General features: G+C 36.4%; 1 protein-coding gene across 1 annotated transcript in view; it reads right to left on the reverse strand.

The window, feature by feature from the left end:
* Nucleotides 1-11,499: 11,499 nt before the first annotated feature.
* LOC108684610 (alpha,alpha-trehalose-phosphate synthase [UDP-forming]) overlaps nucleotides 11,500-15,716 on the reverse strand; it is a 20,887-nt gene continuing 16,670 nt past the window's right edge. Inside the window, exons 8-10 of the mRNA XM_018189024.1 lie at nucleotides 14,926-15,253; nucleotides 14,354-14,647; nucleotides 11,500-14,233 (exon numbers count right to left, since the gene is read on the reverse strand). Coding sequence (XP_018044513.1) covers nucleotides 13,985-14,233; nucleotides 14,354-14,647; nucleotides 14,926-15,253 — 871 coding nt within the window. The 3' untranslated portion in view covers nucleotides 11,500-13,984. The remainder of the gene's footprint in view (nucleotides 14,234-14,353; nucleotides 14,648-14,925; nucleotides 15,254-15,716) is intronic.

A 15,716-nucleotide genomic window follows, 5' to 3' on the forward strand; every position in this document is an offset into this window, starting at 1 on the left:
CGTTCTTCGTGAGGGCAAATGCGCTGGAAAAAGCACCCGCGTCGATATTCTTAAAGGCGTAGCCGCGGGATGTCAGGCGGGCCGATACCTGATTTTCTCCAGCTTCCGAAGTCTCTTCTCAGCATCTCATCTCAGCTCGGACTCGGTTACATTTGACTGCGTGCCTTCCTGCCTTCCCGCGTGCCGACCGAATAACTGGAGTAGGTCCGATAGGACGCGGGCCGCGGCATTTTCATCCGAAGGGAGGAGGGAAATTTCGTATCCTGGTGAGACGTCCCTTATTGATAGGTATCGTTCGCTAAGACGGACGGCGTGACGTTGTTGACGTTGCTGGCCTAAGATATTGTTCGGCTCGCATTTAGAACGATTATTCCGGGCCTGCTGGTCGATTCTTCCGGAATTTCACGCTCGTTTACTTCTTATACTCTCGAGGAAACGACAAGCATTGAAATGGAAGGCAATTACTGGCCGTGAAGAGTTTCGATTCGTTCCTCGACTCTCAATGAGTGAGAAACGTTTTAAATTGTAGTTTTAAAGTGTATTATATTTGAAGAAATATAATTGTACATTTATATTGTGTAAAAATAACTGTGCTTTTTTCTGAACTAATTAATTCAGAATCATTAATCAATTCTTATTATGTATACATTGTTCTGCAATATCGCAAAAGTCGATATGAAAAAAAAACTATAGTTTTATTAATTTTCAATACATAGGAATTTTAGAATACAACCTGTCCGAATTTATGTAAATATATTATACGATTATGTCTCATCTTAATTACGAGCGAAATTCTTAATATTTTAATATTCCTTTAAATTCGTTTTTCTAGCAGATTTTGTGTAAAACAAACATCAATGTTTTATATTTTATGTAAAAATATATCAAAATGAGATATTAAATCTTTTATAAAACACTGGTATAAAAATAATCTAAAATAACGAATATTACATCATCATATTATCCTCCTAAATAACTTTAAACTAATGTAAAACATTTTTTCAGAAAACGTTTGTAATTCAAGAGAAAACTCATACATCATGTCACTTGAAATAAATCATCTTTATATGTATGGCTCATTATACATGGAAAGCTTACTGTATAAACAATAGTGAAGAGACTTTTGCGTAACAAACGTAACTTAAACAATTACACAATTTAATCCCGGAAAACTTTCTCGCGAGAGGGATGGTTTGAAACAATTTTAAAACCATAACCGGAATACGCAAGATGAATGCGACTTACGTTAGAGTGCTCTCTGCTCGCGATTCTTTATCCGTTAATCCCTCGACAGTCCGCGGATTAGCGCGAGTAGTTGTAAAAACAACGAAACATCAGCGAATAGAAAAAGATCATAAGCAAGATTACGAGAGAGGATTCTGCGAGAGCGCACTTCCGCCGCGAGTCGCGGATGTGTCTCGCAAAATTAATATTTTCACGCCCCGTTTGCACGTTTGCGCGGCTCATAATGCATTGTGTAAATATTGTTGTTTCTACGCCGCGCGCACATGGGATATATCCCGCGCACCCTCGCGCTCGCGCATCCTCAAAGGATTTCGAAAGGATGAGAGAAAAAGGCGGCGAGGTATGGCCGTGTCTTAATCCATCCAACCGAGTCCGGTGCATTGTTCACGTGAGTTCCACAATGGATTAGCATAGTCGATTACGGTTCCTCCCGTAAATATTTGCTCGTTCCCGGATTCGGGCGGCCGACAATTCGTACGTTCTCTCTTTCGCCTATTGTGTAAAAGACTCTCGTAAGGCAGTTCGTGAAGTCTGGTTCCTGAACTGATGCCACTGCATCTTTGCGGTTGCAAAAGGATACGCCGCGGATCTCAAGAATCATTTTATAAGTGCGACTCTAGCATTTAAAGAACGTAGAATTATGCTGGTTCTACAATAGGAGTTGACAAGATGAGTCAATTACTTACGACTTATAATTTAATTATAACTTAAATAATTGATCCATCACAATCGAGAGAATAATCAACTGTGATGGGTTTTCTACAATAAGCCATTACCTAAATTTTTTTATGTCTTAAACCGTAAGTTTATCAATCATAGTTGACTATTCTTTTAATATATTCGACTGTGTTTGATTAATTTTTTACAGCTCAAGATTTAAAGCTTAAATAATAATTTATTGCAGAGAGAGAATGTGTATAATTGATCAATTGGTTCTTAAGACTTAAGACTTACGATTTTTATTGTAAAATCAGTATTGTGGGCTTCCTACAATAAATTGTTAATAATCAAGAGTGAGTTATAAATTTTTTATAATAAATCATTATCTAAGCTTAAATCTTAACTCGTAAGAAATTGACCAATCATAATTTAATGTGAGAAGAACTATGATTGGTCAGTTTCTTACGGATTAAGATTTAAGACTTAGGTAATAACTTATTGTAGAAATCCCACGACAATAATCAGTAATTAGACTGCATGGCCAATTCATTTTTTACAATTTACAGCTTACGGGTTTTCTACAATACACTGTTATAATCATTATACTAATAAGAATTATAAGTTATAAATCTAGGAAATATACATTCAGATTAAATCATATTAGATCGTTACAACATTTCAATCAGAAGAATAGTAGTTCTCAGGACAAATAATAAACAACTTGTAATTACGATTTAATAAGCGAGACAAACCACAGAGACGTGTAATTCGTAATCTTCAAAAAAATGGTAAAATTTTTACAATCAGTACAACGCGATTAGAACTGATCCACAAAGAGTTTTCTGAAGAAGATTTCCACCAAACGAAAAAATATCACGTAAACTTTCGCGCGCATACGTGCCTTATAATTACGTGAGATTTTACTGACTATTATCGAAAACGCGGACTGGAGACTCGCTGCACGATATACGTACGTACGCGCGAATGTATGCATATCTTATGTACGTGCCTATGTACACACACACACACACACACACACACACACACACACACACACACACACACACACACACATTTATACATGCGCGATATATTTTATATATATATATATATATATATATATTTATACACACACACACACACACACACACACACACACACAATATATATACAGATACGTGCGCGACGAATAATTGTCCGTGCTCGTATACCGCGCGACGATGCGCAACGATCTCAAATTTATTGGCATGCACGTTAATTACTTTAATTATTACACCGCTGTCAAAGGCTGATCGGAATACAAAGGAAGTTTATTCGACGCTGAACTATGTTCGCATCGCCCCGAGTCACCAATCGCCAATTAATTTTCCATAATTGGACGGACACGCTGCCGGAGCACGCTCTACACTCCTTGACGCTCGTTGCACGCGTGCAACGCGCGTATATATATGTTACATACATATATATGAGTATGTATGTATATATGCGCGGGTGTACACGCATATGTGCGTATATTCACCCCCGTGATACCTGGCGCCCCACGCACACGACTCTGCTTAAAACGCGTCGCAACCAGCCGGCGGCCACATCGCCGTATTTTCAGCAGGGAACCAATTAACAGTTTTCACCTATTCCTTTTCAGGTGACCGAACGTGCCCAACAAAAAATCGAAATAAACGTTGGGACGAGGGGTAGGGAGGTGGCATGGGGAGGGGGGGGGGGGGAGAGGAGGGAACGAGCGAAAAAAATAGCGCACGGGCGACCTCGCCTACCCGAAAAATCAACTCCGGTTCTTGCCGAGTGCACATTTTTCGATGTCGACGCCATTAAAATTGGACTCGATACACGACACTGACAAATAGTGCGTTTTCTGACAAGCGACAAGCGTAATTAGTCGTAGCCGTAAGGTATACGGTTGAATTTGGAAAAAAATGGGGAAAATGAAAAACGCATTCGTGTAAAGCACCGTCAATTTTGTCAGCGACTCATTGGAAAATAAACGCTGGATACAGTAGGTGGATCGTAACGAAAAATCTTACCTTCTGATATTTTTTTCCCCTCTTTAACAAAGCTCTGATTTGAGCGTTGAGATTTATTTTTTCGCAAAATTATGAAGAACCGTTTCTCGCGGAAGTATTATAGAAGGGAATATAACAAAGTTTGCTTACGAGCGATTTTGTCAAAATCCTATGAGAACGAAAGATACATGTGTTATACTTCCTTCTTATACATACATATCTCACTGGAATTTATATCTTATTCTATAATTCCTAATTAAAGTTATAGAACAAGACAGTACATAAGTTAAAATATAATAATCAATACATATACAAGGAAAAAGTACATACTCTCTCTTAAAATTTTAATAAACTCATTCATGATCACTTTATTATAAGAAAAACTTGGAAATCTTCTAATCATATAGTCAGATTAAGGAAATCCGATATTTTTCATTCATCAATATCATGTAAGTGAGAAAAGATATGCATTATCTCTGCAATGATGCAGAAAAAGATATATACTATTTCGCTCTTATTAATGTAATTTGACGAAAAATGTCAGAGCAATCACAGGTTACCATCTAATTAGACTCTGGTTAGGATCGCTAGAAAAAAATCAATGAGAAACGTTTCATTCGTTAAAAAAGTATATTATAGAGCTACTGTTATCGGAGGTACGCGAGAAATAGTTTGACCCCGTTAATGGTCGCATGGGGTTATCGAGCTGAATAAATCAACAAGTAAACAAATAAATAAATAAGAGTAATTCAACGTATGTGAAACTCTCACTTGCAGCCAATGAAGATGGGTGGCCCTTTAAAGTCGTTTCCAAAGGATACGGATTTCGCTAAGTGATACCAATAACTCGGTGGGCTAACAATAGGACGCACTTCTCCGCGGGATTCGACGGAGGATATAGACGGGAGGACCGCGGCAATCCCATGGGATGTTATCTAATCCCGCTGGATTTGTTGATTCTGCGTCTTGCGCCCGGCAAAGTCCGATGAGGTTTTCGTGTAGCACGGGATTACCCCTATTTTCCGCGACCCAAACTCACCCTCATCCCTCTCTCGAATGACGCGCCGTTCACTGTGTAGCGGAAACATAACGCGTTGTCGGATACTGTACCCTATTCGTCGCTAAACAATCCACGTAAAGTTAACCATAAGAATGTAAAGACCGCAACTTATGGGCTTTCTGCAATAAAGACAGACCTTTGCATAATGCATAGTGCATAAAAGATAAGAGAGTCGACCAATCAAAGTTTTTCTTTTCCATGAAATAAAGGATTCTGATTGATCAATTTTCTTATGCTTTATAGATTTTCTTTCATAAGCTATCGTATTAAGTTTTAAGTCTTAAATCATAGACATTAACTAATCATTAGACTGCGGATATTTATGCAAAATACTTAACTGAATATTAACCATCGGACAATTTTAGTAGTCGATCGTTGTTCGTTAAAGAATTATTAAAAAGTAAAAAAAGTAAAATTGAGATTGCCATCTATAAATATGCAATTTATGCAAAATATTCAGTTAAGTAAGTAAAGTATTTTGCATAAATATCCGTAGTCTATCTACTAATCACAGTCGAATGTGAGAAGAAAAATTGATTATGATTGATTAATTTCATATAGCTTAAAGCTAATGACTTAATGTAAAAAGCCTATTAAGCTGTAAGAAATTAATCAATCATAGTCGATTATTTTTCTCACATTTGACTGTGATTGGTTGTCGATTTCTTATGGTTTATGACTATAATAGATAATAACTTATTATAGAAAACCTCTTATGCATTATGAGTTATGTAAAGGTCTGTGTTAAACCATTATCTAAGCTTTAAATTTTAAGCTATAAGAAAGAGACTAATCACAGTCGAATGTGAGAAAAATAATTGACTATGATTGATCAATTTCTTAGGATTTAAAGCTTTATAGATATATTGTAGATAGGCTTATTGTAGAAAGTCCATTAGACTTTTGTATAACACATAAGACATAAGAAAATCAATTAATCAGTGAAACGACTCTAATTAATTGATTTAATTGTTTTCTCTTACGCCTTATACGTTGTACAAAAGTCTATGCTACAGCCTAAGATTCTCTATCGACGCTCGCATTAACTTATCACCGTAAACTGTATAATAGGTAATAATATTGTATGACATATTATACAGCGCACAATATAACGCGATTGTACAACGGCATAATGATTAAATCCGGAGGTGCGAGTTAATAGCTAGAATGGCTTAATTGGAGGTGATAGTAGTATTAAACGGCCGATAAAGGATAACCTTTATACATATAATATCTCGCTTGGAAAATCATTCTCTATAAGACGAATGTTTGTATTAAATTCCAAAGCTCTCTAGATCCAAAATTAACACGACCTAATTCAAAATAATCGCTATATGAATATTACGTGAAATTTTGTGTTTCTAAATGTATAAAGATGTTAATTTTTTTAGAAATAAAAATATGCAACATTTTCCAAGCGCGCAAACAATTTATAGAATACCTTATAAAATTTATTTGAAGATTATAAATTAACAAGAAGAAATTCTAATTAACTTTTAACTTAAACATTGATAAAATTGTCCACAAGCATTATATTTCATCTTCAAATAAATTTAGAAATTGTTAAACAAGTCTCTATTTTTATAAAATATTTTAAATAAACCTAGAGATTGCAAATAAACAATCAATAGGTTATTGACTTAAAGCATTACTCACTTTTTCTGCTGCAAATTTCTTTTTAATGCAACATTTGCAGCAAGGATTGATGACGGTGATTGCGGCAAGATGCAGAAGACAACAGTACTCGAAACTGAACGAAAAAAGAAGATTAAAAAAACGTGTTTTATCGCACGATTACCATTCTTCCGTAAATTGGCGCGAGGAGAGATATTCCGGACCGAAAACCGATGGTACGCGGTAAACAAAGATGTACCACAGTACTTCTGCCCTGCGGTGCATCGCCCATCCGCACCTCACCACCTCTCCCCACCCCCCTTCCTCCCCCCGTAACGCGCAGATTATTCTATTACACGTTGCGTAAACACCGAGGGCACAAGTGGACGACGTGGGTACCCCAGAGCGGCGCGAGCTGCCTCCGCGGCCTCCGGTGAGCGATGCTGTTTGCTCTGAAAATGCGTTATTGTTTCACCGCGATAAAAAATTCAACGTTTGGATAATTACATCAGAACTGATCGATCGGCAGAGGGAACGGGGCAAAGGGTGATCGCCCCGGGCGAGTTTCCACTGGGTTACTGACTTACTTAGTCCGCCCGTTTCTGCTGAGCGCGGCGCAAAAGAAAAAAGGAGAGAGAGAGAGAGAGAGAGAGAGAGAGAGAGAATGAGAAAAAAATAGAAGAAAAGAAGGGGCAGATTTTGCGATTTAACGATCGATTGATCGTTTTTTCGAAAATGAAGGTTTGCTTCGAACATCTTTGAACGATAATTGAACAGCTGAGTTTCGTATATTTTGTCGGCAAAAAGAAACACGAATCAATTTTTTTAATTTTAAATAAGAGAAAAATCTTTCAAGGATATCGAATCTACTTTGAAGATGCGCGGTGATATTGCGAAAAGTGCAATGTTTATTCACAAATAAGTAATTATGTCCTGAAAATTCACATTTATTATAATCTCAATTTTTTCATGTTATTTGATCTTCTAAAAATTATTTACACCACATTTACAATACTTATAATGACATTTATTTTTATTACAAAAAAAGGATTAATCTTTAATCTTACTATTATAATCAACAGTCAACTCTAATCTCAAGCTTTTTAAAAAGAAAAAGAATTATAAAAAAATTGGAAGCACTTGATATGATTAGAATCCTGATAGCAAAAAATTGAAGGACTTAAATTTTGCGATTGAATCCAATTAGGGTTGTCGATATCGAAAATATTCATTTTGAATATATTCAATGCAAAAACTATTTATATTTATCCTCAATGAATTGGCATTATATCGAATATGTCGAATACATCGAATATATTCATTATTCGATATATTCGATATGATGTCCATTCATTCAGAATGAATGTAAATAGTTTTTTAATTGTTGATAAATATATATCTCCACAGTGAATATTTCTATTTAATTTCGACAATCCTAAATACAATTTTCGAGAAATATTTTTTACAAATATGTATTTTTACAAATTCGGGATATTTCTTATGTCTTGAGAAACTACAAGGCAGAACTAATAATAAGCTCGTAGGAGGCTTTTTCGGGAATTTATTTATATTTCTACAGATACGAACTTAAGACGCTTTGAAAGTGAGTTGTCCGATTGACGAGTTTTCCAAAATGCCTTTCTATTGCGATCGACGGAGCACGTTTGCTCGCCCCGTGTGGCTTCCTCTATCCACGGGAATACATACCACTGTATTCCCCGTCTATCCGCCCGCGCGGATCAACGAAAACAGAAATACGATGGGGAGAGTGAGAGGAATCGCTACTTTTTTGGTCGAGCCCCAATCGGTGTATGGCAGCTGCGATCCTTTCTCGAATCTCTTTCCTTTCGCGTGTGTTCCCTCTTTTCTTCGGACCGACAGGCCCAGGTTTTCCCGGGTAATCCCTTCGAGGAAGAACGTATGATGGGCAAAGGGAGGGAGAGAAAACAGAGGAGGGAGAGAGAGAAAGAGAGAGAGAGAAAGAGAGAGAAAGAGAGAGAGAGAGAGAGAGAGAGAGAGAGAGAAAAAGAGAGAGAGAGCAGAACGATTTCGCGCGCGCGGGAGCGGAAGAAACGAGGATGGCTCGCGAGAGAGGACGACCGACGATCCTGCGCTGTTTGCCTTTTATTAAACTCTTGTTAAACGCCGCCTTTCACCGCACACACAATTGAATCGGCAAAACAGCGAAGATAATGCCCCTATTGGGCTCGGTATACGCCCGCAGGACGCGGTGGCTGCAACGAAGGAGGGAGAGAGAGCGGACGAGGGAGAGCAACAGAAAGGGAAAGAGAGGAGGAAGACTTACCGCAAACACCAGTGCCTTGTACGTCTTGAAATGGACACCGTGTAATCCGCCTCTTTATGCAGCGACTGTGGAGATCGTCTGGGATTCTTCTTCAGAATCTCGCTCGCGCAGCGGAGAGGATCTTCGGCGTGAAAGGCGGTCTCTCCACGATCAGTTCGAGATCGATTTCTCGTGAAAAGAAACCTCCGCAAAAATGGCGTGGTCCACCCTCCACAAAACGGACCCATCTGATGAAAATATTTGGATGTTTCCAACTCAAGATCGACACAGTCGTTGAAAGGGGGGCTCATTTCGGTTTCAAAGGGCTGTGGAAATCGAGGGCCCTCTTCTTCCTCGATTAGTCTGCATCCAACGGAATCCTTCGCCAAAGTTGTTCCGTCCACGTCTTAATTCGCATAGTCGTGACATGCGGAAAAGAGAATCACATTCGTCACAGACCACCTTAAATCCGTAATTCAGGAATTAGATAGAATTCTATTTATACTTTGTGTCATGTAATATGAAAAATAATTAAAATGAAATAAGATCCCTTACATTAAAACAAATGAAAATATTATTAATTTAGCGCAACTATTACAACATGATTCCTAATAGCCCACTTTTAATTTTTTAAATTTATTTTGATATAAAAAATATTTAAAGAGAATCAAAATATATAATGTAAAATGTACATTAAAATATATGTTGAAATATGTATATATACAACATATGAATTAATTTATAGAGCCCACTTTAAACAATTTATGGTTCGTATCAAAATTTACAGTAAAAGTTTTGTATGGAAAGAAAAATAAGAATCAGAATACATAACTACATAAAATATATAAAATGCATACATAAATCAAAATAGAATTATAATTATGATGTTCTATACAATCTATAATTCGTATCAAGTTCAGAAAAGAATTTTATTCATGCTTTTATTTGTGTAATATAGAATATAAAAAAAAGAAAGAAATAGAATATATTCATTATAAATATATATTAAAATGCATATGCGATATTTATAAAGTTACATGTAAAATTTTCTCTTAAAATCTAAAACGTTAGTTCTATAGATTATTTAAAGCGGACTTTTAATCACTTTAAAACGATTATTTGCTTTTATCAAAAAGACGACAAATTCACGTTACACACTTCATTCGTAACGTTTCACTAAAAAAATATGTGTCTCAATATTATTCGATAGAGAATCGAAAGTATAAATGGATATTAACACTTCGTTCGCGGGAGCCTCGCTTGAATCGATTAGAAAACAATAAATAAAAAAAAAAATAACAAAATATAATAAAAAAATCCGCGTGTGTTTTCCCGCGATCGTCTCTCCCCTACCCGCGTCGATTATTATTATCCGCGGCCGCGTAACGGTTCGTTGCGTCACCGCTCCGCTCCGCCCCGCCCCGCTCCGCTCCGCTTTCGGGCACGCATCGGTGACATCGGTTTGTAAAAAAAACACTTTTAATCGCTGGCTTGAGATACGTCTCAACATCAGAGGTTACGCCGTGAAAAATAACGGCGATACACAAACGGCGATATCGCGGCTCGGCAGTTCTATCATTATTTATTGCCGTAGCAGAAATGAAATTCCTGGAAGGCGGGAGGGGAATGAGCGTTTTTCTCTCGATCAAATCGCATGCAAACAATCGCAATGCAATCGCGAATAATACTCTGGCTGTTCCACGGAAATTGGAAAGGAGCACCTGCGAGAGAAAAAAAATTGTAAAATTCGTAGCTCGTTTTACAACCGTTGCGGAACAATCGGTTAAGCTTCTCTCGAGAAATAGTTGATTTCCGGGAGAAGTTTAATCGATCTCTGTAAAGTAGCACATTTATTTACATTTAATTAATTCGCAGATTCAATAATATTTGATTATCGTCATAGATAGCCTGAAAATGTAAATAGATCAAATTTAAATTTTGGATAAATTCAAACAAAATACCTAGAAAATTGGACACCTTATACTTTCCTATCTAAATAAGCCATATGTGTTGAAAACGTTTCTTTATTTGTTAGTTTATTAATTATATTTTTTTTAATACAACATAATAATTTGAAGTTTGCTTTTTTCGGAACTATAATAATATAATTTGATTTATTTATATACATTTTGCAAATAAAAGTAAAGTTCCTATTCTAACTCTTAATAACAATAACAATATCGTTACATTGTTGTGCAGGTTTTATACATCGTAAAACAATAATGTAACGATATTGTTACTATCGTTAAAAATTACAGAATAAGATCTGCCTTTGAAATTTTAATCTCTTCTTCTTTGTAAAATCCACTTTAAATGATCTATAAATCTACTTTAAATGATTTCCGGTACATAATTCGCGTTAGATAAAAATTGAATACAATTTTTATTAAATACCATTTGTATATAATTTTATAGTATTCATACGTGTTTTAGATGATATATATTTCATATATTTGTGCGTTGTGTGTGTATTTTATAATTCTTCAAATATTTTTCATGTTACACAACATATCAAATTGCAAATAAAATTGTATTTCGAACTCTAACGCACCAATCGCAGGTCGTCCAAAGCGGATCTAGGTAGCATAGCGTGGAAAAAGAGAAAGAATACGAGAATGATTTATAAACATCGTTTATTTCTGCACTGTGTATTTTGTGTCGGCTCGACAATGACGGGAGCAAAACAGTTTTAATCGTTTACCCGCGCACTATCTCGCGCGATTCGTTTTATGTTTCATACACATTTACAGTGGTAACATGGTATAACGAGGTAAAAACCAATCAAGTAGTAAGTACAAAATGTAGAATATTTTTCTATCTTTTTCCTTTTTTTTTTAAGGAGTCGGGGAAAGGATAGAGATTTTTATTTTAAGGGCACGTGGTAGGACTCTGTACGCGCGTACGCGTATATTTATACATATATATCTCGTTATGTACACATATATACTTTTTTTTCTACACATTCTTTAAACAGAGATGACATTGTGCATACCGATAGGTATATCCTCGATGTAACGATAATTTATATTTTGCTTACATTTTCCTTATATTGATTGCCGTTTTTTATTTCGTCTTCTTTTTCGTCTACCAAATCGTCAGTCTCGTTCATTATCCAATGACCGACGATTATTTTAATTGACTAATAAATACAGTGGCGAAAGTACGAGATTATAGAATCTGACCTGCGCTCGTGCAACGCACTGAAGCCTTTGAGATACCGATATAGTTGATATATGTATCTATATACTTAATTGCTAATCGCTCTCATTAGATATTACACAATTTGATCTTTTAACTGCTAAACTCTTTTGCTCTATGGTACAACCAGCAATAATTAACTTATTAATGAGCAGACTAATTTCAATTTAGATTATAAATGATTCTGAGTTGCAGGTGAAAAGACAGATGAAAAGAACGTTCCGGACGCTAAGCGGATTAAAGAAGTAAATACAGGGGAGCTACATAAAAGAAAGCAATTGTAGAATAAAACGTGACACTTTATGGAAACGAAAAAGCCCGTTTTTAAAATGAAGCTATATGGTAAGAATAAAATGTCGTCAATCCAAAGCAATCCCCTTTCATAAGGTGTTCGAGGTAATTTTTAATAAATAATATATTATTGGTTTACAATTTCATATACAATTTTACCCCATAACAAATCTATCATTGCTTAATTATAATTTGTTAAAATTGCTAAATTTCGTTCTTCAAAGACGCCTGTCTCCCCATTGTGACTTATTGGACTGTGTTTTGTGCAATTAATGATGTTAACGAGTTACTTTCGTAAAGTTTCTCAGTTCAAAACAAGCTCGTGTGACAAGAGACGGATACACGATTTTGCCAGTTTGTACCAGTCAGTATCAGTTTGTATCAGTCAGTATTATCCGGCAGCACGGAGAAATGCGACACATATTTTTTAAGGCATAGATCTTAACGTAGCCGTTTCCTATTTATTATCACTCGCACAAAAGCAATTATATCAGTATAAATACCAGCAATCTTCTCTTACCTCTTTTTTTTACATACATCGTATATCTTATTCTACTTACAAAAAGTGTAAAATTTAAATTTAAATCTATTTTTTACTTTTTTTTTAGATTTTGCTTTTTTCTTGCTCTCTCGCACGAAATCATACGTTTCCACAATTTACGCGTTCACTATAGATTAACAGAGAGTATAGTTTTAATATCAGAAATAACTTGCACTTATCCTGCGATGCGTTTATTTTTCTCAGAGAAATTATAGAATCCAATAAAAAATCCTTACTGTTATGTTTAGCCAAAAAAATTTAATGATTAATATTTGTAATATGTGTGTAATCGGAACGTTATTAAATCAATAAGGAAGAGAAAGAGGAAAAAAAAACAAATAAATTAAGTAAAACATTTGCAAAGAAAAACATACTTCATAAGTATTATCTTAAGAAGTATTCTTTCGTCATTGCTATGCTACCGATAGAAATCATTAACAAGATAAAACGCAACTAATAAAGATAGTATGCGGGATTCAGTGTTATCTGCCGAATTATCTTTTTCTGAGCGACGCGAACTTAAAAACTAAGTATTTAAATGCTATATCTTTGTGGAGAAACATACGTATCGTGTTCCATGTGATACAATTATAAATTCGGTAAGATTACATCGAAAATATAGATATATAATATATACATCTTTCTGTTATAGAGCCAAAATAGAAGTTTTAGTCGCATGGAAAACATCGTAATGTACACGAGTTCAATATTTTTCTCGGGCTAGGGTCTAACCGATCAGAAAATACATCGACAAAGCTAGAGAGTCAACGTAATGATTTGATTCTTCATATTTCTTAAACTCCGCATTAGAGACTCTATTGGTAATATAACATTGTTACTACACTTCTCAATTAAGAAGAATCATTTCGTTTCTTTGGACTTTTTGATTTTTAATACCTATACTCAACATGAAATTTAGGTGTAGGCCTCGTTAATTTCTTTTCAGCTGCGATTTTATTATCTCTTACTCCTTCATCTATGTTAGCTGACTTTACGCTACGAGTACATTATAATCCTATGATAGATATATATCACGCCACATATACCTGATAAAGGAAACATTTGAGCATCACCTATGATTCAAGAGGTGTTTTTGGCGGGGTGTAAGACATTTCCATCGTAATACCACCACTGCCGCGTCGAAATCGTGATGGGATGCCCGGGATGTCGATGCTGTTGCGAGGTTTGCGCCTGCTGAGATGCCTCTCGACCCACTTCAACATCGTCAGAACCGAATCCGTACTGGGCAAACGTCTCTCCGCAGACGTGCGAATGATATGCGATGATGCCACGCGGAAAGTCGCCGCCATACCTTTCAATGCCTAGATAAAAACAAACAGGTTTAAATTCCTATATTGATGGTATACTAATGCAAAATGTCGTTCTTGATAAGCTGGCTATTTTCATTCGGACAAGAGCAGCAGAGATGATCAATTTTGTACCTTCATCGCATCCTCGTCCGTAACATCATCGCCAGCATATATAATTCTAATACGCTCGCTCCAATCTAGACCAAATGCCGTGCGCAAGATGTAAATAGAAGCACGTCCTTTATTCCATTCGACCGGTGGTTTCGCCTCGATGGCGCAATGAGCTGTACAGGCCTTGAATCCAGCACCTTCGATAAGTCGTTTAGCCTGATCGACCATCCTGGGACGACTCTCCATCGGAGTTTCACGATAATGGAACGTGAGAAGCGCACCTTTATTTTCGACCCAAGCACCGTCTCTGCAGAGCTATCAGAAAAGCAAGACATGTAAATGTGTTGATTTTATCGGGATAAATATGTGTTTATGATTACGATCTCTTAATACATAATTATTAAATATTTAATATTCATTTAATATTTATTAAATGGATAACATCACGCGCGTTAACAGTTTCATAGTCATTTCATAGTCATGCGTATCCATCCATCACCTTCTATCAATGAGAAATGTTTCAAGCGATAAAACGTTCACACACATATCTATATTTATATTACAAGGATCGATAGTAATCTGGTTGATAGTACCTGTTCTTGAAGCGTTTGCATCAAACTGGCCACCTTGTCCTCTAATTCGGCAGGCATTGGATGGACGAACTTGCTGCCGTCCGGATGTAGGATCTCCAGCCCATGATTGCCGGCATACGTGATACCCTCTATTCCGACCATCGATTTTACATTGATCACGTTTCTGCCTGATATAATTGCGATGTAAACATCTGACATATTCGACAACCTTTGCAAGACATTCTTCGTTTCGAGCGGTAAGATCGCCAGATCGGGATGCGTGGCGATGGGCGCCAACGTACCGTCGTAATCCAGCAAAAGCGCCAATTTATGATTATCTCCGATGTACCTAGGGGACATGTGGTTGTCACTGGACGTTATCCGGCTTTCGTCATGAGTCAGGTAACATTCGCTCGCGCGGGCCCGCCGGCTTTTATAAAAGCGTTTTCTTGATTTCTCAATGTCTCTCCCACCCCATCTCAATCACCCCATTTACAAGTCGGGCATCAGGATATTTAGGATCAATACATCTCGCATAGCAAAGTGCATCGTATTCATCGTCGTCACTGCCATCGACGACGACGTCATAAGCATAGCCGCATCATATCGTTACGCTGCGACGTACCCAAACTCATGCTCAGTTTAAAAGTATTTAAAAGCGTAGCTGATTTACAATACTATCTTTAACGATTAAGGCATCAATGCAGTGAGCCTTTTTCCTTGCAAGTGCTATTTTTACACGAGAACCGCTAATCAATTCGAGATAATAATAATCTCGCGCGATACTCGTTGTTTATATCTTTATATATATA

Source organism: Atta colombica, unplaced genomic scaffold (genome assembly GCF_001594045.1).
Source record: "Atta colombica isolate Treedump-2 unplaced genomic scaffold, Acol1.0 scaffold136, whole genome shotgun sequence".
Lineage (NCBI taxonomy): Eukaryota > Metazoa > Arthropoda > Insecta > Hymenoptera > Formicidae > Atta > Atta colombica.